Source organism: Typopeltis vanoorti, chromosome 8 (assembly GCF_054136105.1).
Source record: "Typopeltis vanoorti isolate ZY-2024b chromosome 8, IOZ_Tvanoo_1.0, whole genome shotgun sequence".
Lineage (NCBI taxonomy): Eukaryota > Metazoa > Arthropoda > Arachnida > Uropygi > Thelyphonidae > Typopeltis > Typopeltis vanoorti.
Genome location: NC_143556.1, coordinates 18,079,176 through 18,105,507, shown reverse-complemented (window position 1 = coordinate 18,105,507; position 26,332 = coordinate 18,079,176). Strand labels below are relative to the sequence as shown.

The following is a 26,332-nucleotide window of genomic DNA, read 5'->3' as shown; positions in this document are numbered from 1 at the left end:
TGTTGCCATGTGCTCCTTGTACTGCTTTGGCTATGTCGATGATTTTGTTTGTATAGAGCTGTTGTTCAGGATAATTACACAAACAAGAAACCTGTTAAACATCTGGGAAAGCCAAGAGAGCTAATTTATTCTTGGCTAATGGTAAAAAGTATGCCATTTGATTAATAATTAGGTTTAATGATTTTTAAAGATTTTCTTTCATCTGGACAAATGCCATTTGTAATATGGATGTACTCTGGATCTAGATTTCAGTACAATATACTAACTCAACAACTCAGTTATGGATTGGTTAATTGAATGTTCAGTCATGTGAAGGTCAGATAATTGATGGATCACTGTAAACTTGCATTCTTGTTTGACAGATGCTTCAGAAGAGCAAATATTTGCATTCTGTAGAGTTTTTATGACTTCATACTTCTGGGAAGGATGGTATACATAATCCTGTTGTTGTCTTGTCCTTTGAAGAGTCTTAGATGTTTCCATGTGCTCCTTGTACTGCTTTGGCTATGTCAATGATTTTGTTTATATAGAGCTGTTGTTCAGGATTAGAATCTATTTCTTGCAAGGCTGCTGTAATTGCTGGACAGGGTAAAGATGTGAGTGGGTGTCAGTTCAGTATTGGGGCAGTTGTTGCAGTTTCTATATGTTCTCATATCATCTGTATTGATCTTCATTCCTCTATAATGTCCTGTTCGTAGTCTTGCTATCATGGTGGAGGTCTTTCTGTCAGCACTGATTTTGGGAATTTGATGTTGTATCACTGATTTCAGTGGAATTAGTTTAGCTAGTGCATTGGCATCAGCAAAAGTGAGTTTCTTGGTTAAGTTCTCTGGCATCTTTTGCTAATTTATCAGCTGCTTCGTTGTAATCAATGCCCTATGAGCAGGAATCCATTGTAAAATGCAACTCTTTCTTAAACACTTTAGTTGATTTAAGAGTTTATGGATGTCTTGTGTGAGCTTGGTATTGCCATTTTTGATTGCCTCCATAGCTGATCTTGAGTCACTGTAAATTATAATTCCTTCAGATTGTTGAGATGATGATAGTTTTAAGTAGGCTTCTAGTGCTTTATTTATTCCGTAGAGTTCGCTGGTAAAATTGGAGGCAATTCTCCCAGATCCAACTTTTATTGAAAGTTTTTCAACTTTCGGGAGTAGAAGGAGAACACCAGCACCTCCATTAATCATAGTAGTGTCTGACGATCCATCAGTATAACAAATAACCTGTTTAGAGGATGAAAGAAGGTTGATAGTATTTAGGCCTTTTTCCTTGAGCATTTCTTTTGGTTCTTTTTTTTTTGTGCAGAGTTTGGTAAGGTTTAGATTTATGGAGATATTTGAATGTAAAGGACTGGAAAGTAGAGGTTCTTTGTTTACGTGGGCATTTAGTGATCAAGACCTATTTCTTTCCTGATAGTGTCATCATATTGTAAAGTTGATGATCTGTGAAGTCTGCATTTTTGGTTCCAATGTTCGTAAGTTTTTAGGGAGATATGATCGCTTTGGTAGCTTCCGATGTTATTTATGAATTTTATGGTGGCAAATTTTCGTCTGTCCTCCAGCAGGTCAAGCCCACATTTCTGTTGGGCTCTGATGTTGTCAGTGGATGAGACTCACCAATGATAATCTTGGATGCTTTTGCTTGTATTTTGTCTAATTTTTGCTTTACCGATGAGGCCGAAAGTGACCAGATAGGTGCTGCATATTCCATTATTGGCCTTATTAGTGTAGTGTAAGTAGTTTGAGGCTTTTTGGCTTTGCGCCCCAATTTGTTCCACAAAGCCTTTTCAGTATATTTAATTTTTTTAGAGCTCTGTTTGAAGTGTAGGAGTTGTGTTGTGCAAAACGTAATTCCTGATCAAGCATAATACAAAGTTTTGGATTTGTAACTTTTTCAATTAGCTTGTTGTTGATCATGATTTTGGGATTGTAGGAATGTCTATTTTTCCTGTCTGTACTAAAGGTGCTTAGTTTTGTTTTGTCTGGGTTGATTTTGAGATTAAGTTCATCTGACCGTTTTTCTAATCCTCTCATGGATTTGTTTAGAACTCCTCTGATTCTTTGATTTTAGCACTAGTGTGCCAGATGGCTATATCATCTGCATAACAAGTTACTTTTGTGTCTTCTGTAAGGTAGGAATGAATGTTATTGACATATAGGAACAGTAAAGGACTGAGTACTGAGCCCTGGGGAACACCAGCCCAGGTTCTCCGCTGTTTTGATATTGCTGCATTGATTCTGACTTTGATCTTTCTTCCTCTAATGAAATCAGCAATCCAGATTAAAGCGTTTCCTCTAATTCCAATATCATGTACTGTTTGTATTAATTTTTTGATCCAAGCACGATCGAAAGCAGCAGTCATATCAAGGAATATGGCAGTTGTCTTTTTTGTTGGTTTATCCTGAAATGAGTCTATTATTGTTTGGCAGAAGTGGAATAATTGATCTGTTGTCGAATGAAGAGTTCTATAGGCAGTTTGGTAGTAGTTGATTTTCTTATTTTTTGTCAGCCAGCGCATAAGCCTAGAGTGTATGATTCTTTCAGTAATTTTACAAAGTATGCTAGTTAATGCGATAGGTCTATAACTTTGACATTCTGCAGCATTTCTGTCAGGTTTCAGGATGGGTACAATAACTGACTGATTTTTTCCATCCTGTTGGAAGTTTGCCTGTTCGCCAAGGGGTATTGAGAATGTCCAGAACTTGTTCTTTGGCATTTTTGCCAACGTGTTTGACCATATGACCAAAGATAAGATCATTAGCAGGCGATTTATTAGGTGCAGTTTTCTCAATTGATGAATTTAGTTCACTTAGTGTAAATTTTTCGGAGAAGATGTCATTAGTTTGGTATGTTCTTGCTTGTTTTAGTATTTTACTTGTGAGTTTATTGAGGGTCTTGTCCTCTCTGTTATACTGAAGTTTGGAGTTGTTTGAATAGGTTTTTGCCAGTGTGTTTGCAATTTCTTGATCTGTAATAGCTTGTTTCCCAGCATTTATGATGAAATTTGTTTTCTGTTGGTTCTCTTTTTTGATATTGTGTCTAGGATTCTAATAATGCTCCAGTGTTGACTGTCTTTTCTTGGATCCAGATTACTGCAAAGCTCTGTCCATTTCTCTTGTTTGCACTTCCAAATTTCCTGCTCTATTTTGTGTGTTATGTCCATTAATTTCTTTCTGTATTCATCAGTTTTATTAATTCTGAATTATTCGTTGATATTGTCTCTTTCCGTAATCATTGAATCAATATTGTGATCTTTCCAATATGTTATCCAGGTTTTTTTCCGCTTGCCTCTTGGTATCGTTGCTTTGGCAGCTTTACTGATGTGTGAAGTAAGGAATTTGTAATTTTCTGTCGAGGTTTCACATTAGATTTGAAGGCTAGTTCATCGTACATTGGTGTCCAAAACCTAATGACAAACACTATATCTAAAGATTACAACTGTAAATTCAGACTTGTGCCACAAATCAGCTTGTGGCAATTTGTATAACTGATGATTTCAAGGAGAAAGCAGGTACACATTCAGATTTTTGAATTGCTTACAAAGGGGTCATGTGGTAGCACTCGAGGATAAAAGGCAAAAGGTTCTCCTCAGAGACCAGGCAGAAACCTTAAGAGAGCAAAAACTCTCATTCAGTAGTAAGGAACTTGAAATGTACCAGCCAGTTTCAGACAGCTGTCAGGCCATTGAAATCTTATCAAAATGGACCAATAAAAGGCGAATATATGGACACTTGGGCAAGTGACCATGTCTTCTATATGATCCGCACTAGGGCAACTCGTAAATGCCAGTGAGCATATTCCCATAGGCTCTCTTGTGAAATTTCGTACGAAACTTTCATAGTTTCGATATTTGGCTTTGAAATAATGCTGGATTTAATATCCACTTGATTTATATAATTTTGCATCGCCAAATTGAAGCCTTTTGGCTCTTTATTTTAGTAAATAAGAATACAATTTCTTGTTATGTATAATGTATGTGATTGATCTGGCAAGGAAACTTCAGAAATATAAGAATGTTTGAAATATAAATAGTACTTGATTTCTTTCCTTCTTCTAACCATTTATTGTGGATTTCAAGGCAGATGTATGTCTGAAAATATTGCAGATTTATTTTACAAGATATGTAAAATAAATCTGCAATATTTTATTTTTATTTCGAGGAGTAGTAGAGATTAATTATAAAGAGATTATCATTATATTTTATCTACTATTAAAATATGTTTACTGGTATTCCATTGAGTGTGTGTGTGGGGAGGGGGGGAACACAAGTTTTAGCCTCATAATCACAAGATACAATGCATTGATGTATATATCATTTGGCAAACTTGCCAGTATGCGTAACTCTAAATACTGGCAGCAGGGGAAGGGGCAGTGTTGGTTAATTGTAATATATTACATCAAGCTGGTTGTTGTCTTTTTTATGATCTCTTGTGCCAAAAAAGTGTTTAACACTAAATTCAAGCTGGGTTTTGATATAAGGTATTGGTCTAGGCAATCCCCTAATGGAAAAATATGCTAGACATGATACTCATAAACAAGCGATGGGCCACATCAGTCCAATAGTGTCAAACATTTCAAGGAACAGAATTGAATTATAGCTTCGGAATTACCAATATAAGATTGAAACTCAAGAATTGAAACCTATTGAAGACAAAGAAATGGAAGATAGAAGCAACAAAGTTGTGTCTGCAGTCAAGCTGTGAAGTTGAAGGAACAGTCCCAGAGACAGAGAAAACAAAGAAGAGATGGGTTTCACAAGATATCTGAAAGCTAATTCAAGGGCAGGGAGCAACGATTAGGAAATGGAAGAACAGCATAAAGTGAAATGTAATGAAGTAAAGAAGATGATTAAAAGGAACACATCAGAGTCGTTAAAGAGAGAGGGAGAGAGAGAGAAAAAAAAAACAGTGCAAGGATATCACTAAATATTATGGGAATTCATAACAAGAGAAGTATATCAACAAGAAATGGAGCCTAAAGTAGAGAACTATAAAAGATGAAAAGGGTAAAATCTTGATGAATGAACACAGAAGAAATAAAAGAGATGAAAATATGGAGAGGCAGTTGTTATACTGGACGAGGTTGCAAAGTCAGTAAAGCATCTGAAAAATTAGAAAATCCCTGTGAATGATAAAATCACTGGGGAGATGTGAAGGATGGTGATGAGATGACAGATGAAACTATGCTGATGGTGTAATACTGTGTGGGATGAAAGGAAAGTACCAAAAAATAGACATAAATGAACTACACCAATAGTATAAACACATGGGATGAAGAGAAAGTATCAGAAGAATGGACAACGTCACTTCTAATATACAATATACATTCACAAAAGAGGAAGCAAAATGAACTGCCAAAATTACATAAATTTACTCTAACAAGCCATGTGGGAAAAGTACTTATGATGATATTAACAGAAAGAATAAGGAAATGGATGCAAAATAATTGAGAATAATAAGCAAGCAGGATTCAGAAGATGCAGAAGTAGTACTGTGCACCATGTATTAATGTTAAGATTAATTGTGAAGGAAGCTCTGTGTAAAACGTAAATATTCGTTTATCATATAATAAGACTTATAGATAAACTGACCATAGATTTTTAATTCGTACGTATGTTCATATAATATTTCCCACCAGTTTCGCTACTAACTGACTAGCTTTTTCAAGGCTTGCACAGTACAAAAAATTGATAAATGCAAAAAAGGTTAAAGAATACTACAAAAAAACATTAGTACCTGTTAGGTAGTTAAAGTAACACGTTCGCGTGACATGTCTGTATGCATTGTGACTTTCTACTCAGTATCATGAACCCGCATTACATGCAAATACGTAATATGATTATTCGCGTACTGTAGTTCTGTTGAACTGAGGGAATTAATTAGATTTTTCCAAGTATCATTCAGTATGGCCCCTTGATTTCTGTTTAGGTTGCTGCCTGTACATGGCACTACTGCCGCTTCTTTGAATAATCTGTCTGTAATCATCAACTATGTAGGGCATAGAGCTGTTCTCCCGGTGTATAGTGTGGTTCGAAGTTGAAAGTGATGTGCTAAACCAAAGGTGATCATTCTGTTGTGGTTTACATCGCCAACATGTTCTTTCTGTCTTATTTCCAGGCTTCTCAAAGTTTGTCCAATGTAGGAAAGACAGCATGTGCATGGAACATTATACACACCTGGATATTTATAAAATGGAACACTGTCCTTAGGAGATCTTAGAACCTGTCTGATGCTAGTAGTTGGTTTAAATACGACCCTGATGTTATGGGCTTATTGAAAAATTATATTGAAAAAGCTTAGAAATGGAGGAAAAAGTACTATAAAAGGAATCAAAGATGATACAGATGTCACACATGAAAACTGAAGATAAGGATATCCTGGATGTGGAGAGTAATTACTTTGAAAAACTATTAAACAAAATAAGCAGTGACAGGAATGCAAAGAGGAGTACATATCAATACATTATACAGAGCAGTGCACAGTGCATTTAAGTTGTAAGTCAGCAGTTCGAATTGAAGTACAAAAACCTACCAAAAACTTGAAATGCAGAAAAGCAACTGGAGTAGATGATATTCAACCAGAAATGCTTAAGTATGAAGGTATAACAGTTTTCAGTGGCTTTACTGCATAATTCAGAGGGCCTAGTTACAAATTTGTATTCCAAATAATTGGAGTAGAGCTCTGACAGTTCCCATCTATAAAATAGGAAATAAAACTAAATGTGAGAATTACAGAGAAATTTCTTTGAAGTGTTCCAGGTGAGATTTATGCAAACATGCTTGAAAAAAAGATTGAGGAAGATTGTGGAAGAGAATTTAGAGAAGAACAAGCTGGGTTCAGGCCAAATAGCTGTCAAGATCAGATTTTCACTTTACAACAAATTTGTTGAGAGTTTATTTTTTACTTGGTTAGACTATAATGAGTTTAGTTTAATCCTTTATCCAAGTGTGAGCAAACAAAGTTTCCGCCTGAAAGTATCTTCAGGACTGGGGTAAGGTAGTGAAACACCAGGCAACTCGTTGCAAAGGTGGAGAAAGCTCTCATTACTCCTGTCTCAGTATCTCCCATAATGCAAAGCACACTCCTTGCGGATATGTGTAATGCTATGCTTTAAGGCAAGGGCCACTACCCATACCGGTTTCGACCTTTATTGAGGTCTCGTCAGTGGGAGCCAGGCCCAGTAGTGGAGTCCTTATAGTCCTTATAAGGACTGGCTTAAAGGGGCGAAGCAAGAATGCTTTTCTTCTTCCCCGTTATCTCTAAAGGACAGTGTATGGATAAGGTGTTATTAAGCAATTAAAGCTCTGATCATGGTAGGAGAGTAACAGCAATAGCCGAGCCTCAGTTAGAACTTCATTAGCTACAGCATTGCCATCCATTACCCTCCCTGGAGATACAAAGGCAGAAGCAATGAGAGGTCATCCTAACCTATAGGAGTTGCAAAAGGGTGTGCAACCTTATTATTAAATTACTCCGGATTCAGAGAAAGATGTTGAGAGTTTATTTTTCACTTGGTTAGACTATAATGAGTTTAGTTTAATCCTTTATCCAAGTGTGAGCAAACAAAGTTTGCGCCTGAAAGTATCTTCAGGTCTGGGGTAAGGTAGTGCAACACTGAGACAGGAGTAATGAGAGCTTTCTCCACCTTTGCAACGAGTTGCCTGGTGTTGCACTACCTTACCCCAGTCCTGAAGATACTTTCAGGCGCAAACTTTTTGCTCACACTTGGATAAAGGATTAAACTAAACTCTTTACAACAAATAGTTGAAAAATCACAGAAATATAACAAGGATCTGCACTTAAGTTTTCTGGATCTGGAAAAGGCATATAACAAGGTGCCCAAGAGAAAAGCTTTTCAAAACACTACAATTATATGGGGTAAATAGAACATTATACAGAGCAGTACACAGTGCATTTAAGTTGTAAGTCAGTTCGAATTGAAGGAAATACAAGAAGATGGTTTGATACAAAATCAGAGTTAAGATAACGATGCACATTATCTCCACTCTTATTCATCATCTGTATAGATATAGATCACATTATAAAAGAAAGTGGCATTAGATCTCATATTAGAATTGGAGATGGTGAAGATGGCAAGTTAAATCTTGCCATCTTCACTAAATAGGCAATAGAATAAGCAAAGCTGGTATGATGGGTAGTCAGCTGAATAAATTTATATGGAATAAGGGAGAAATTAGAAAAAACACCAAACTAGCAATATACAAGACAGTGTTCAAAGAGTGCTCAGATCCATAAGTTTAACTTATGGATCTGAGAGTTGGGTTAGAAATAAAGCACTCATCTGTGGTCTCTAGCAATAAGACTAGAGATCACAGATATCAGGGGTCTGAGAAAAATTGTGGGATTGAATGGCAGTATCATATTAAAAATAATTAAAATAGAATTTAATACTTTCTATATTTCGTCCTAGTCACTAGGACATCTACGGGGATTACAAAAACAATTCATGTAACATGCACACAGATATCATACAATACTAAGCCCAACTGCGTGGGTGACACTAAATTCCTATCTAGGTGGAGCGCTCTCTAAGGGCGGTAGTAGGTAGCCTGGAATGTAAGGTGGGACCTCTGGTGATGAGTGTTTCCCAAATCTTCGGAAGCTTAATGCAACTGTATTTATTAAGATTTGGTTGGTTTCTGAGAGCTGCTGCTTCTAAGAAAAGTCTCTCTTTCTTGAATTTGCTGTGGTGGAGCATGGTGGTTTTCTTCCATGATACCCTGTGGGCGGTGTCCAAAACATGGTCAGCCAAGCCTGAATGGCCATAGTTGTGTTTACAGATGTAAGACTTGTGTTCCTCCAGGCGGATGGATGCTGATCTGCCTGTCTGTCCAAAGTATGCCAACTTACAGGAACAGGGTACTTTGTAAACTCCAGGCAGAGAGAGAGGAGGGAGCTGATCTTTTGTAGAACTGATAAGGGTAGCAAGTTTGCGGTGGGGGTTATATGCTGTGTGTGTGTAGGTTGTACTTTTTTAGTATCTTGGCTATTTTTCGTATGCGTCACGGATGTAGGGTATGGTGATGGCATTTTTAAAATCTTGTTGACGAGAAGGACGGGGAATGGGGAGGAACTGATTATTTTTTTGATACTGTGATCACTGTAGCCATTGGAGAGGAAAGTGCTGTGTATGTGGTTAAGCTCAGTAGTGATGGCGGTTCCACTGGAACAAAGATTGTGGGCTCTCTTGGTAAGAGTTTTAATAATGCCATATTGTTGAGAGGGGTGGTGGTGGTGGGAGAGTATGTGAATGTATCTGCCTGTGTGTGGGTTTTCTGTATACAGTGAAGGCAAGTATATCATTAGGCAGGCGTGTGACTAAGGTGTCTAGGAAGGGTAAACAATTGTTCTTTTCCTTTTCCATAGTAAACTGGATTCTTGGATGTAGGCTATTGAGATGAACTGAGGAAGGAGTCTAACGTGTCTGGGCCATGAGGCCAAATAGAGAACACATCATCTACATATCTTAGCCAGATTGAAGGTTTGAGTGGGGCTGAGTCTATGACTCATTTTTCGAAATCTTCAATATAGAAATTGGCAAGGGGGGGGGGGGACCTATGGTGGTTCCCTCTATCTACTTGTAGATTTTGTTCTTCCAAGAGAAATACCCAAAGTTAATGGCAAAGGAAAAGAGATCTAAGATGTCAGAGGGAAAAACGTTTTCTAAGAGAGATAAGGTGTCAGTTAAGGGAATATTGGTAAACAAAGAAGAGATATCAAAGCTTACCAATATGTCTGCATCATTCAAGGTTAAATTTTCTGTGAGGGCTTTAAAGTGGGTCGAGTATTTTATATAGGAAGTGGACCTTCCGGTAAGGGGGGTCAGAGAGTTGCCCAGCTGTTTAGACAGTCTGTAGCAAGGCGCATTGGTAGCATCTATAATAGGCCTGAGTGGGGAATTGGGTTTGTGGATTTTTGGTAAACCGTATATTCGGAGGGGGGAGCGGAAAGGTTTAAGTTTTTTTGTGACGTCAGGGGGCCAGGAAGATATTTTTTTAAGTAAGATTTTTAATTTCTTAACTTGTGTTTTTGTGGGGTCGTGTTCTGGCAGGATGTAGGTAGCATGATCGCGGAGGATAATGTTCATTTTACGATTGTATTCACTGGTATTAAGAACGACTGTGGCATTACCCTTATCCGCTCTGGTGATGACGATACTTTTTTCTTTCCGTAGTTTCAGGAGAGCCATGCGTTGGGCATACGATAAATTACTTTTTGGAGGCGAAGATGTTGGCTATGTCAAGTCTGATGTTGTTGGCTATCTCCGACGGTAAGCGGCTGATCCCCCATTCGATGTTAACCATTACATCAAGCACCGGCACTTCCTTCGGAGCGACGGCAAAATTACGGCCGAGGTAAAGGGCACTGATGGCATCGTCGTTGAGCCACAATCACAAATTCAACCGCTCCAGACAGTAGTAAACCTCTCTTCCAAAAGGCTTACTACTCATAGTATAAAGCTTGGCTGGATTTCTTATAATGTTATTTCTTCCAAATTGACTGCATTATATTGGTTTTAGTTTCATTACTATTTTGTCATAAGTTTTGAAGAAATCTAGCCAAGCTTTTTTGTTGATTATTTCTAGTTTCATGTTTTCCTGTACCTTCTTTTTTGTGTTTGTTAGAATTTTGGTCTCTTCACTTATCTCTTTCCAATTTTACTATGATTTTTTTTTTCCATGTTTCTCTATTATTTTTCTTGCATGCTCTTTTGTATTCATAATTAATTTTTAGTTCTAGTTATTTTGTGTTTATCCATTGTTTATATGCTTCTTTCTTGTTTTTGATTACTGTTTCAATATTAGATAATGATCTGATTCTCATTTATACAGCTTTTAAATACCTTGCTGTAGTATCATATTACATGCACTTCACGCTGGTCATCCAATACCATATCATGCACTTGATCAATAATTTCTGGTGTTGTTACACTTTTTGGATGTCCTTCACATGGATCACCTTCAAGGCTGGTAATGGCCATGTTTAAACTCAGCAGCCCATTTCTTAATTGTCGAAAACAAAGGAGAAGAGTGACCATAAACTTATGAACTTTGAATGAATTTCTTTTGGCATTAAACCTTCTTTTACAAATTATTTTATAACCATATGATACTCAATTTTATCCATTCAAGGGATACAGAGAACACTTTTGCTTCAGACAGCCGTATAAAACAAACTACTTGATAGTTTTTCACTTGGTTATACTATAATTTAAAGATACCAAGAAATTATATACTTGGTTTAATCCTTTATCCAAGTGTAAGCAAACAAAGTTTGCGCCTGAAGTATTTTCAGGACTGGGGAATCTTGGTATCTTTAATTTATAGTATAACCAAGTGAAAAACTTTCAACAACTATCTATCTCTAATCCAGAGTATCATAATAATAAGGTGTGACACCTTTTGGCAACTCATATGTGCAAATATGACTTCTGCATTACTTCAACCTTGGTATCACCCCTGGGTCTGGTTTCCACCGACGATCTCAATAAATGTTGAAACCGGTCTGGGTAGTGACCCTTTCCATAATGCATAGCATTATACATGTCTGCAAGGAGATGTACTTTGCATTATAGGATGCTAAGGCAAGTGATGTGAAGTCACGAGTTGCCCCAGTCCTGAAAATACTTCAGGCACAAACTTTGTTTGTTTACACTTGGATAAAGGATTAAACCAAGTATATAATTTCTTGGTATCTTTAAAATAAACTACTTGATAGAATGACTTGCAATTTCACATGGATGCTTATGACAAATGTATCAACTTGGGAAAAAAAACTCTTCCCGATAGTGTTGCCATCTATGGTCAAGAACTTTTCAGACCACCCTCGTATAATCCATGATACTTTTTAGGTTTCTTGCTTCCCAAGTGAATTTATGGCAATCTATAAATAAATAAACTCTGCCAATGTCCTTTATTCTCAATAGGGAGTACGTGAAGGGTGTTTAGTCATACTAACTTTTGGAGACTGAGGAGGCAGTTCAATCTCCACTGGTAGTTAGTCAGAGATAGCTGACCTAATACTATCACTAATTATAAATGGCATCTGATGAAGAGGGGCAGATGAGTGCTGCCAGCTCATGGTCCCTAACACAGTATATTATTTGTCTGAAATAGTGTGGGTTCTGTGTCGATTTTCTTGAGTTTCTAGTAGAAAAAACTTGCTTGCCCGTGCCAAAGATCAACTAACTCAGTAACCAGCCAAAGAAAATTAGAAAAAGTTCTGTAGTCAGTGATTAGATTTGAAGTGAAAATGGCCTTCTCATAGTATTTGGAATGTGTGATATTTTCTTAAATTGATTTGTGAATAAAAATCATTACTTGCTCCTGATTTTGGTCTTTCTTCCTTTTTGACTTCGCTGTAGATATAGATGTAATTATCTGTTTCGTCTGAACTTTTTTTTTTTTTTCGTTGTTTCTATTATTACTGCTAATTTCATATTTCTTTCTGTTAGAGTTTTGTCTGGATCTAGATATCCTTGTTTATTTTTGTTCTTTTTTCCTTTCCTTGACCTGCCCATATCCATTAATCTGTCTGAATCATTTTACCAGAGTGCCAGTATGGTTAATTGTTTCCTGATACTTTGAAGTAAGCAAAAGATTCAGATGAAGTGGTACTGGTCATCCTCATCTTAGTTTGGTAAAACAGCTTTTAAAGGAGCAGCCACCTTAGGGCCTCCAAACTTGCCCTAATTCTCCCTTCTCTCATTTGTACCCGACCAAGCTTTCAACTGGAGTTGGTATCCAATCTTCCACTCAGTTGCTCATGTTACAAGGTTCACCACATGTTGGATTGGAGAGGAGAGGCTAGGTGATCCTATTTGAGAGGACATATATCCTGCATTCATCTCCTTTGAACCTCATTTGAAGTATTAAAAATTCAAATTATAAAGTGAATAAATATCATTTTTTCCACTCTTTTTGTTTTCTCATTCTTTTTCACTAACAGTCTGTTAATAATTACCCTATGATGAGAATGCTTCTACTGCACCAAAGCAGACCACAATAAAGTGGTCTGCTTTGGTGCAGTAGAAGCAGACCACAACAAAGTGACATTTCAAGCTTAAAAGTTCAAATTAAAGATTTTTATAATTAACTTTGTTTTTATGCAAGTACATTGGCTATCCAAGAACTTACTTCTATAAATTAAAAGAAATTGAGAATAAAAATAAGGCTTAATTGGTAGAGCAGAAGGAAAAGGAGCACTAATGAAGGAGAAAATAAAGAAGGAACAAAAAAAGGGAAGAATAAAGAAGGAAAAAGGAAGCAAAGGATTATTTTGCAAAAGGATTAAGGCCTTTCAAAAACATCAAGCCAAGAAGTACTTCTTCACTACCTGGAAATTTGCCAGTTAATCAGCAACCACAGTATGGATTCTGCCAATCCAGCTCCACGGCTGATATCTTAGCCTACATCACTCACCATTAGGCATGTGCCATGGAAAGCAGCTAGCTTTCTCTCTCTCTCTCTCTTGTCATTCACTGCGTGTCATGGTGGATGGTATCCTCTCTTCGAGCTTTGCCACCAATGCAGGGGTACTTCAGGGTGCCATTCTTTCACTTACCCTCTTTCTCTTATATATAAATGGCCTACTCTCAATCACTACAAATTCTATCCATAGCTTTGCTGATGACAGCACTCATCCTACTCCTTTGACAAACCATGTAGTTCCTAGACATCCCTTACATCGAGACCATCTGCAACTAGTGCTTTAAACACTGATCTCCATGCCATCCTTCAGTTGGGCAAGGATAACCTAGTCACCTTCAGTGCTGCCAAAATGCAGTCCTTCCTTTTCTCTTGCCAAAGGGATCTCAGCTCACCTTCCCGTCATTTTCAGTAATACACACACCACCAGACATGGTTAAACTCCTCCTTCGACTGACATTTACCTCCAACCTCTCTTGTCATAAACACATCACATGAATAGCTTATGCAGCTTCTAAAAAAAAAGAGGTATTCTTTTCTTCTCAAGAAGCTATTTTACACCCACCCAGCTGTTAACCCTATATAAATCCCATATCCACCCACCCTTAAAATACTGTACACACATTTAGGGTGGTGCACCTAAAATCCTCCTTAATTCTTCATGCTGTCCAGAGGAGAGCAATTTGCCTCATAGATGACCCTTCCCTCACAGGCTCGCTTCAACCTCTTTCTCACAGATGCAATATTTCAGCTCTCTGTCTCTTCTACAGGCAAACATCATTCCTCCACTTACAGTTAGGCCTGTTAAAACAAGAGCAGCTGCAAACTCACCGAACTTGCTTTGCCTCTTCCTCATTTATTCCATCTGCCTCTATCATCTGGAGCAGCCTTCCTCATGATGTGTTTCCCAACAATTTCAGCCTACAGCTCTTTAAGAAGAGTGTCAATAGGTTTCTTCTTATTCAGTCCTCATCTACACCTTACACATGGCACTGATGAGCCTTAGGTTCTTATACTTCTCATGTGTGGAATAAATATGGGGAAAAAAGTATAAAAAGAGTCTTTTATATTTAACTTGGTCAAAGACCAGAAAAAGGCTAAACATCACCAAGTTTTCCTTTTCTCACTTCTTTTTTGGATCTTCTCTCTCCTTCCCCACATCTCCCATTATCTTTTCCCTCTTTTTCTCTGCCCTTTCACTTTTTCTCATCCCTTTTTCCTGTTTTGCATTCTTTGTTTTTATTTTTTTTAGAGTGTATGTGTGTTGTTTTACAGTTCCATTTTTAGAATCCTTAGACTGCAAAATTATCAACCTTTATTAGTATTCCTATGCCTACTACTAAGCTGTAATTTTAATTATTATTATTTCTAATCTTATCATATATCTATTCTTGTACCAAAGGCCCATTATGGTTTTATCAATAAAGACTTTGCTACATAAGATTAATAACTGCAGTATCAAAATAGTTTTGGATATTACAGTTAAACATGATTTTATTAGAATTCAAACTAGTTAAGACCCTGTCATATAACTGTCCATTGCTTTGAATTTGAGGAACATTGGCTTAGATTTTCTTTGGATGATATGCAGCACTTGTGTTTTCACCAGAATTTTAATGGGCTACAAGGAGGAGGAGGACAGGATTGATAGAATTAAATATAAACTGAATTTCAGTTCTCATTTAAATATTTATTTAAACAAATGTCTTTTTTATTATTTTTTTTTTCATTCTGTTATGGAAATTATTGTATTCTCATTTCTATGTAAACAGAAGAATCAGCCTCATGATATTAACTTGTATTTCTGTATATTCCAAAAATTTTTTTATTATATTATCTTCAGTGTGCTGTTTAAATTAGTTTTTATATTTTGCTATTTATATTAATTGAATTTATTTTATTTATTTTTTCCAGCAAGATGATTTTGAACTACTATGAAGATAGCAGCAATCCTTTTTTTTCATGATATTATGGAAATTAATTACTTTAAATGTAAATACATATAGTGAATTAATAAAATTAATATATATAAATTTAGGTTTCTTTATATGTACTACATAGCACATAATACATAAAAAAAAAAAAAATGATATGAGACAGAAATTAATTTCACCATATTTTATTAAAATTTACTTATTTACTCATGGAGATTATTTCATAAAGCAGTAAAAACTATCAGTTTGAATTACTGTATACATATATTTCCAGGTAAAAGCTCCTAAAAGCAACTTCTATCATTCTCTAATAAAGAATATACAAAATTAAAAGAATGGGAATAACAAGAGAACAAAGCATTATAAAAGTGAATACAGGTGATTTTACTATATATTGTTATTCTAGGATCTGCTTAAGTGTAAAAACCGTCTTAAAACCTGCCCCACTTACTATTCAGTGGCCTCTTATCCCACTAAGATATACGTTAAATCATCCACAGGCTTCTAAGAAAACCTATTTTTGACCCATGAAAGTTACAGATAAACTTTATAATTCTAGTTTTTCCCAAAACAGAATTTGCCATTGCATCCAGTCGCAGATAATTTACCTTTCTATAAAGTGGCCACGTGCTTATCCAAATTGCTCACCGACAACCAGTGGTGTCGCAATGCAATTTATTATTATTATTAAGAGAGACTTCCAGGGAGTCAGAGATTCAACGAGGGAGGCCACATACTACACACACACACCAGCTATCATACTTATTTTTGAATTCATTCACACTGCTTGCACTCACAACATCCAATGACAATCCATTCCAATCACGCACCACTCTCTGAGAGAAAAATCTATCCCTCATCCCCCTTCTTAGTGGCCTCCATTATTAGCTTCCAAGGATGTCCTCTCATCCTTTCCCCACCCTCCATAAATTGAAAAATTTAAATCTATGAAAAATTGTATGATAACTTTGAATACTTCATCAATTAATATAATTATAAATATGGAAGCATAAAGGTCAAATGAACAATAGCTATGCTTCAGGCATGGCATTTATGTGAGATGCACAAGGATTTACACTTTGTGGTGAGATTAGATTATCATTGGCATAGACCAAAGTGAGACACGGATAATTTTAATTTTGATACAATTTTTAAATACAGCCATATAATATGCACAGGAATCGAAAAAAGTAATGGGAAATTATTATTTTTCTAGTTTGAACCAAAGACAGGCTGAAATAATTTGCTTTACTTATTTATTATACGCAGGTTCCCACCTCATTCGACTATAATCATACAATTCATGAAAGCTCTGGCAGAAAACGGGACATTCAGTACATCATCATCAGTGCTGTTTCCCATTGTAAATATGGGCAAAAAAGTTATAAATTATTTATAGAAATTATAAATATATATTAAAAACTTGTCAATATCAGTGTCATAAACACGTTAGTTCACATTTCATGCATGAAAAACATGAAACCTGAAAAAACAAAAATGGCAATTCATGACAAATGACAATATTCAGTTGGATTGCTTCACACAGCAACCAATCACAGCCATTAATGACTCCTGGGTGCTATTGTCTCGGTGCACACCCTGCCTCGCCTTCTGGGCCATTTAAAACCACCTGGAATGCTAAGAATTCGACACCTGCATGTCTGTTTCAAGAGCTCAAAGGTGTCTGCATTTGTGACCGCATACACTCGGGCTATTAATGTGAATGTGATTTTTACGTTCCAAAAAGTGTCCTCTTCATTAAGCATTAGTAAACTGTTTAATTTTAGGAATCACGCAAAGCCAGGAAACAATTAGGGGAGTCTTTAACCACGCTACCAGCCAAGACGTTAAGGTTATCATGGATGCAAAGTGCATATTAAAATTGTAATACCATTGATATTACATTGAAATATAGGATGGATACGAAGCATATGAGGATGCGTATTTGATTCATAATGGCCGATGAGGTGGTTAACAGGAATAAATGCAATAATATAATATTGATGATACTGCTATTCTGTGGGTGTGCATCGCACACCCAGAATATTCTACCCTGCTGACAACAGTGATATAAGGGTTAGATAATATGGGAAAAGGGTTGCTTAAGGATAACAGCCAAATAATTGAGAGGACACCTCCACATTGCTTTTAAGGAATGCAGAGAAACATCTGAGGCTTCTGATCTAGTGTTCAATCCTCCGTTAGTAGGTATTGAACGAATGAGGGTGGGCTGGCAATTTGGGACTACTACTTCTTTGAGTGCCATCTCCTATCGGAGGTTGGCGACCACCTTGGCAAATTTTGAGCGAGCCTCAGCCATTCTGAGCCAGTCTCTCAGAGTTCGTGCCAGTCCACTGTCTGATGTCTACCAGCCAAGATTTTCTTTGTCTTTCTTGTCCTCTTCTTCCATTTATCTTCCCTTTTATAATCAATTGAAGTACCTTATATTTTTCATTACAAAGTAGGTGACTAAAATATGCGGTTTTCCTTCTTTTTATAGTATCTAAAAGTTCACATGATTTCCCCATTTGTTCCAGTATTTCCTGATTGGACGTTTTTGCTGTCCATGGGATTTTTAAAATTCGTCTGTATAACCACTTCTCAAAGGCCTCAAGTCTTTTATTGATGTTGTCTTCAAGGTCCAAGTTTCTGCACCATACAGACCATTTAACCATTCGTACTCTAGCTCTAAATTTAAACTGTGGTTACACAGTGTTGATTTCATCAAGAGAAAATTTTTTCTTGCCATTTCAATTCTAACTTTTATTTCCATTTCTGCATTGTAATCTTCATTTGGCCAGCATCTGAGATATTTAAACTTTGCTGTTCTTTCTGTTTGTTTTGCATTTATAGAAAGAGCTGAATTAAGAATTGGTTTCTTGCTTATGACCATGAATTTTGTTTTGGTGATATTTATTTTTAATCCCATTTTTTCACTCCCTTCATTCACTAGTTCCAGAAGATTTTGAAGATCCTGAATATTGTCAGCCAGGAGAGCTGTGTCATCAGCATATCGGATGTTACTGATGATTTCACCATTTATATGCTTACTAAATAACTTAAGAAAATTACAACGTACGATAGAATATACATTAAATTAAACTTTAATATATTTCCAATATTTTGGCAATGTCACATTGCCATCTTCAAAGGAACTTACAATAAAGATACGTACACGCAGGCACCAAACACAGTAAATGAGAAACGAAGCGAGGAAGCTATGGTTTTCCTAAAAGTCCTGATGGTGTTCATTAGCGGGCTATGTAGGTATTCTTGGCCGTTGGGCTGAAGGTCTCCTGATGTAAGTCTTCCAAATTTGGGGCAGTCTCATGCAACCAAATTTGTTGAGGTTTGGCATGTTTCTTAGGGCTGAGGCTGATTCCATGAATAGTCTTTCAAATTTAAACTTGCTGTGGCTTTCTTCCAATGTATTCTGTGGGGTGTATCCAGAGCATGGTCTGCAAGACCAGAGTGGCTGTACTGGTGAAACCGGATGTAGTCCTTGTGTTCTGAAATTCTGATATTCACTGTCCTGCCTGTTTGGCCAAAATAGGACAACTTACAGCTGCAAGGGACCTGGTATGCACCAGGTAGGTTTAGGGGGAGTGGTTGGTCTTTAGTGGAGCAGATAAGGGATGCCAAAATTGGCATCCCTTATCCGCTCCAGTGGTGAACCCATGGGACAGTCATGGGTTCACCACTCTCCCCACCCTTGGCCATTTTCTTTATGGAGACCTTTGAAGAGGAAAGCCTTAAATACTGCCCCACAAAAACCAACCATATGGCTTCGCTGCATTGATGATGTGTTCGCTATTTGGCCACATGGCTCTGATACACTCCTCTCCTTCTTAACACACTTAAACAACCAATACCCCAGAATCAAGTTCACTCTGGAAAAAGAGGAAAACAACAGCCTCCCTTTCCTAGCCACACTAGTCACCACCAACCTGATGAAACTTTGGTTTTCTCAGTTTATAGAAAACCCACCCATACAGGCAGATACATTCACCAACAATCCCACCATCCCCCCCCCCTCACAACAATATGGAGTTGTTAAGATACTATACAACAAGGCTAAACTAATCTGTTCAAATGACAATGCCCTAACCAATGAACTAAATCACATCCTCAACACTTTCTCAGCCAATGGCTACACTCCCAAAAAAAAATCCAAAAATTATTGAAACCAATAAACCACAACTCCCCTCACAACAAGGATTACTCTAAATCCATCACCATTCCCTACATCTGAGGTACTTCGGAAAAAATTTTCTATATGGTCTGTAACAAGAGATCAAATCCTAAAAAAACATGACTTGACCTCTTGTTACAGACCATATAGAAAATTGGCATCCCTTATCCACTCCACTAAAGACCAACCACTCTCCCCCCCCCCCCCCCAGACCTACCTGGTGCATACCCGGTCCCTTGCAGCTGTAAGTTGTTCTACTTTGACCAAACAGGCAGGACAGCTAATATCAGAATTTCAGAACACAAGGACTACATCCGGTTTCACCAGTACAGCCACTCTGGTCTTGCAGACCATGCTCTGGATACGCCCCACAGAATACGTTGGAAGAAAGCCACAGTAATACACTGCAGCAAGTTTAAATTTGAAAGATTAATTGCAGGAGGTGCCAGTAGGGTCATAATATAAAAGGGTTAGGGAACCCCCCCCCCCACACACACATGAGGTCTTTTGCCAGTTTTCGTTTGGAGGTTACCTTATGCAGTTTCCTGAGTGACGGTCAGGAGTCCCCTCCACGCCACAACATGGAATATTAGTAAGTGGGATTTAGGTCCCGTTTTCCTACCATCGAGAACAAAGGATGCCACATGGTCGGGAAGAAAGGTAATTACTGCATACTAAGCCAACCCTAGTCTAAAGGAAGGAGACTATCAGTGGAAATTGTGGATATCCTCATGGCGAATCTGATGACTGCCGAACAGCAGATAGATCGTGTTTCCTTAGAAGAAGCCTGATATGCTGCAACCGAGATGGATCGCATGTTCCAAAGTACCCCAAATATGTCCCACTACAGAAGGAGATTTTCTTCAGGAATCGCAGACAAGTAACGTCTAGTAGAAGAGTTTAATTAAACGGTATTATGAAAAGTTTTATGTTAATTTAATATGGCTGTAATTGTAATTTGTATTACTAAGCAATTGAAGGACTTGAATGAAAGTTGAACTAGGACTTTAGCTCAATTAATAGCATAGAGAAAGAGGGAACTAGTTTATCACTATTACTGAACGAGCGATAGTGTATATAGATGCTAGTATATGTAATTTACCCTTAACTGAGAAAAGTCAAGAGAATTGAATGTGGCGTTCATTGTAGCAACGGAATTGCTAAGCCCATATAACTCTTGTCAATTAATGTGTATAATCCAATTGTGTCTAATTGAATTATTGTAGGCATAGACTTCTGTGGTTTATTTGTTCAAAACATATATTTCGGTGATTACACCACATTTTTTATTATTTAGTTATATAAAATACTGAAATAATAGTTCCCGACAAGTTTTGTAAATTGTAGGATTTACATCTTCATGGAGTAAATAGTATAACTTAAGGTTTAAACAAGAGAATTAATAAATACGAATCATAACAGTCTGGCTATTCATGAACTCAAATAACAGAATGCAGATATAAAACATTATTGACGTTGAACAATACCGGACGATGTCACGTGTTGTTCTCGTTCATATATAGTCTGAGCTCAGATTGAGGTAGATTTTTTATTAGAGTTAACCACACTTGATGGAGAATTAAACCTTGATTTTTATTGCATTGGGTTGGATTTTTTAGCATATTAGCAGCTTCTTTAAATTTTCTTATATAACTGTTGTTTTTTTATTATTACTACGGGCTACTCCAGGGAGTCCTTAGACTCATCGAGGGAGGCCCTAAACATCATGTTCACACAACTGTTCAACACTCTCACAGTATCTATCATACCTTGCCTTGAACTCGCTCACTGTCATAGCACCCACAACAGACTCTGGCAGCTTATTCCACTCATTTACCACTCTAAAAGTAAAGAACCCAGCTCTAACATCCCTGCTAACCACGCTCTTGCCCAGCTTCCATGGGTGTCCCCCAGTTCTCCCACCACCAGTCCTGATCTCAAAAATATCCTCTGAATTAATCCTATAGAATCCTTTTAGCAATTTGAATGTCTCAATCATATCTCCCCTTTTCCGCCTATCAATTAGTTTCTGCAACCCACAAATCTTCAACCTGTTCTCATATGGTTCATTCTATAGACCTGCTATCATCTTAGTCACTCGCCTCTGGATCCTCTCCACCTCCTCCCCATCAAGAAGGAACCGAGGTGACCAAATCTGGGCACAGTAGTCGAGATGAGGTCTTATCAGTGCTCAGTATAGAGGTACAATAACTTGCTTGTCTCTGCTCGTCAAGGTATTTTTCAACAACCAAGTGAGTTGATGAGCTGATTTAGCTACTTTCGCAATGTGCCCCCTAAACTTCATCTCCCTATCCACCAACACTCCCAAGTCCCTAGCCTCATCAATCTCTTGGAGTACAGTTCCACCAATGTGGTATACTGCTGCTAATCTTTTCACTCCAAAATGCATAACCTTACATTTTGTCACATTAAATTGACATCCATTCTCCTTAGTCCAGAACTCCAATCTATCTAAGTCATCTTGCAAGACTTTGACATCTTCTGCACTCACTATAGCCCTACCCAACTTTGCATCATCAGCGAACAAATGAACTGTCCCACTTAGACCCTTCCCTATATCGTTAATGAACAGATTAAACAGCAGTGGTCCAAGAAAAGAACCCTGTGGCACACCACTAGTCACAGGCCGTCTTTTGGACTCTACTCCTGAATAAACTACTCTTTGATATCTCTCCATCAACCACCCAGCTATCCATCTCACCAACCCTATATCCATTCCCATATGTTGTAGTTTACGGATTAGAATTCCATGTGGTATCCTGTCAAATGCCTTTGCCAGATCCAGCAGTATCACTGTAAACCCATTTCCCTTATCCAGTTCAGCCGTCACCTTGTTATAAAACTTGAGCAAGTTACTGAGGCATGATCTACCCTTCACAAAGCCATGCTGTCCTCTGTACAGTATCTCCTTTTCATCAATCCATTCCTGTATTTTTCCCTTGACTACTTTCTCCAAGACCTTGACAATGACTCCTGATATGCTGATCGGTCGGTAATTTGCAACCATAGTCTGGGATCCTCCTTTATGCAGTGAAACTATTTTCCCCTCTTTCCACGCCTTCGGGACTAAGCCAGACCCGAGACTCAGATTAAACAACATGGTCAAGGGCACTGATAATTCCTTAGCCGCTTCATGCAAGACCCGTGCCGGTATACCATCCAATCCCACAGATGTATTCACATTAAAGTTCTGTAATAGACTATTCACCTCCACTTCATTCATCACAATTCCCGTATAAACTAATGGTTCCTTCATTTTTTCAACGTCACCACCTGGATGATATACTTTTGCAAAGTGCGCGCTCAGTAACTCCACTATATCGACTGGTTCAGTGAACTCTTTACCATCGTCATTCCTTAAAATCATTTTGCCATGTACAGTTTTTTTCTTGCTTGCAGCATATTGAAAGAACTGTTTGGGATTCTCTTTTGCTTGCATAGCTAGTTTCCTTTCATAATCGGCTTTTGCTGTTTTTACCACACTCGTTACCCTTCTAGCCTGCACTTTATACCATTCGTGTGCCTGCAGGTCACCCCTTTCTTTAAATTCCCTCCATAGTTGTTTCTTTTTTTGCAGCTCAAGGTTAATGGTGTTATTCATCCATTTAACCCCTACTTGTTTCACTATTCGGACCTTAGGTATACAATCAGCCATAACCTCCTGTAAATGCTCTTTGACCACTTCCCATGCTCTATCGACGTCCAGCCCTTGCAGTTGTACATGCCATGGCACTGATCCAAGCAATCTCCTAAGCTTGTCATACTTGCCAAGCATGGTAATTCCACATATACCCTGTCTTAATCACAAATTTCACACCTTTAGCCACCTCCCAGGTCAAGACCTTATGATCACTCTCACCAATAGGTGGCAACATGGTCATATTCATTACAGTCAAATTTTGAGATGCAATTACCAGGTCAAGCACTCTCACACCCCTAGTATTTTCAATTACATGCTGTTTCAGATAGTTATCCCTTAATAATTGAATAAAATCCATTTCCTTCCTCACATGTGTCCTCTCCTCCTTCCAATCAATGTTACCATAGTTGAAATCCCCCATAATAATTACCCTCCTTCCACTCATTTCATCAATTTGTTTATGCATACCATCTCCACCATCTATTCCATCACCTGGTCTATAGCAGCACCCAACTGTATATTTTATTCTGCCAGTGTCAATCTCACACCAAATAGCCTCAAAAGAGCTCCTTTCACTATCCTGCAATACTTCAATTCTCCTTGGCTGCAGTTCATCAGCTATCATCAATAACACCCCTCCCCCAATTTTATTCTCTCTGTCCCTCCTAAACATACTATAACCTACACATTCTATCCCACTAACTATATCATCTTCCGTCAGCCATGTTTCACTAATGCCAATAACCTGTAGCAGGAAGAGCCAATCAAGGCCAAAAATTCTCCCTTCTTTCCTAATACTCCTGGCATTAGTATACATGAATTGCAGTGATCCCTTTGTCCCACCCCTATCTTGATGCGTTATTCTAAATGTCCCATTCCCATTTTTTGTCCTTAGTGCTGGCTCAGGTACATTATATACATTTTTACACTCAACTGTCTCACTGATGTCTGGATATCCCCCCCCCCCTCCTTGGTAGTTCTAGTTTCTCTGGTTCTGCACATCCATTTTCACTTCATTCAGCAACACTTTTTCCAGTCTCCGCACACCAAGTCCATTCAAATGCAGGCCATCCATCTTGTATAAGTCCTTTCGCCCATCAAACTCATTCCACACGTCCACGAATTCCACACCACACCGTCCGCATAACCTGCGCATAATGTCATTTGCGATTATGGCCCTCCTTCTAAACTCCTCTCTGTCATACCGCGGTAACAGACTCACCATTCTAACTCTGTCACTCTTTTCTTTCGCTACCTTTAACAATACTTTCAAGTCCTCTCTCATAAAAAATTTATCACCTTTCAATTCATTCGTACCCGCCACAATTATTAATTCTTTCACCCTCTGTTTTTGCACTCTAATACTCTCACTTACATCCTTAAATTTCGCACCCGGTAAGTACGATTTAGTTACACTCCCATCTATTACTCCTCTTAATAACGAGTCACCATACAACACTCTTTCCTTCATTTCGGAAACTCTCTATGTATGACATCGTCGTTTTTTGCCAGAGTACATTGTGTCCAGTGGAAGTGGTATGGAAAGCAAGACCTGTTTTTTGTTCTCTTTTGTATTGTACGTCTTTTTGGTGTTCAGCCATGTGTATTTCTCCAGATCTTCCTGTCTGTCCTATGTAGCAAATCCCGTAAGAGTAATGGATTTTGTAGACATCCACCAAAACCACCTCATCATCCTCTTAAAAAACCAGGCGTCTACAAAATCTGTTGCTCTTGCGGGATTTGCTACGTACGTAGGACAGACAGGAAGATCTGGAGAAATACGATGGCTGAACACCAAAAAGACTTACAATACAAAAGAGAACAAAAAATGGGTCTTGCTTTCCATACCACTTCCACTGGACACTACGTCATACATAGAAAACAACAGTTATATAAGAAAATTTAAAGAAGCTGCTAATATACTAAAAAATCCAACCCAGTGCAATAAAAATCAAGGTTTAATTCTCCATCAAGTGTGGTTAGCTCTAATAAAAAAATCTACCTCAATCTGAGCTTGGAGTGTATGAAGGAGAACAAGAACACATGATGTCGTCAGTTATTGTGCAACGTCAATAACGTTTTATATCTGCATTCTGTTATTTGGGTTTATGAATAGCCAGACGGTTATGATTTGTATTTATTAATTCTCTTGTTTAAACTTTAAGTTATACTATTTACCCCCTGAAGATGTAAATCCTACGATTTACGAAACTTGTCGGCAACTATTATTTCAGTATTTTATATAACTAAATAATAAAAAATGTGGTGTAATCACCGAAATATATGTTTTGAATTATTGTGCTTAAGAGGGTGAAAGATTTAAGCCAACTTAATCATTGACGGGAAAGCCCCTTTATCTTGTGTGTGAAGAGTCCTTTGTGGAGGCATAACAGTTTATCCCACGTGCTAGTGTGAAATTTTCATATTTTGAATTTTGCTTATCTTATTAACATTGTATCATCTTAGTATTGAATTGTAGTTTTCAGAATTTAATGTCCTGTATTGTATTTATGAGTTTAATAAACTTCATCATCATCATCATCAAATTCCTGCCATATACCCTCAAGGGGTGTACAGGATAGGATAGTACTACATGAAAAAAATTACATCATTATTAATTTCCTACCTACAATTTTCCTCCAAATCAGTCTGTTACTTGTCAAGACTCCAACATTATCAGATCTTATATTTCTATCGTCTAAAGCACTTTGTACCGTATCAATCCACCTATATCTTGGTCTTCCTCTGGGTCGTTTTGCTGACAACCTGGCAGAGAACAATGGTTTTGCTAATCTTTCCTCGCCCATTCTGTTTAAGTGACCATACCACCTGAGATTAGCTCTGCTAACGCATTCCTGGATGCTGACAATGTCAAGTTCTTTCCTAATATCCTCGTTTTTAATATGATATTGCCATTGATGCCATCTGTTCACGCCTATAATCTTTCTCAGGACTCTCATATCTGTGGTCTCTAATCTTTGGTCAAGTGTTTTACTTCTGACCCAGCTCTCAGATCCATAAGTTAAAACTGGTTTGAACACTCTCTTGTATACAGCTAATTTAGTGTTGCGACTAATTTCTCTCTTATTCCATATGAA

General features: G+C 37.6%; 1 protein-coding gene across 1 annotated transcript in view; it reads left to right on the top strand.

Moving 5' to 3' along the window:
* The window catches only part of LOC150103768 (U3 small nucleolar ribonucleoprotein IMP3), a 157,185-nt gene extending 141,707 nt beyond the window's left edge, over positions 1-15,478 (top strand). The window contains exon 6 of the mRNA XM_090396752.1: positions 15,362-15,478. Within this exon, the coding sequence (XP_090252878.1) occupies positions 15,362-15,385 (24 nt within the window). The 3' untranslated portion in view covers positions 15,386-15,478. The remainder of the gene's footprint in view (positions 1-15,361) is intronic.
* Positions 15,479-26,332: the final 10,854 nt, after the last annotated feature.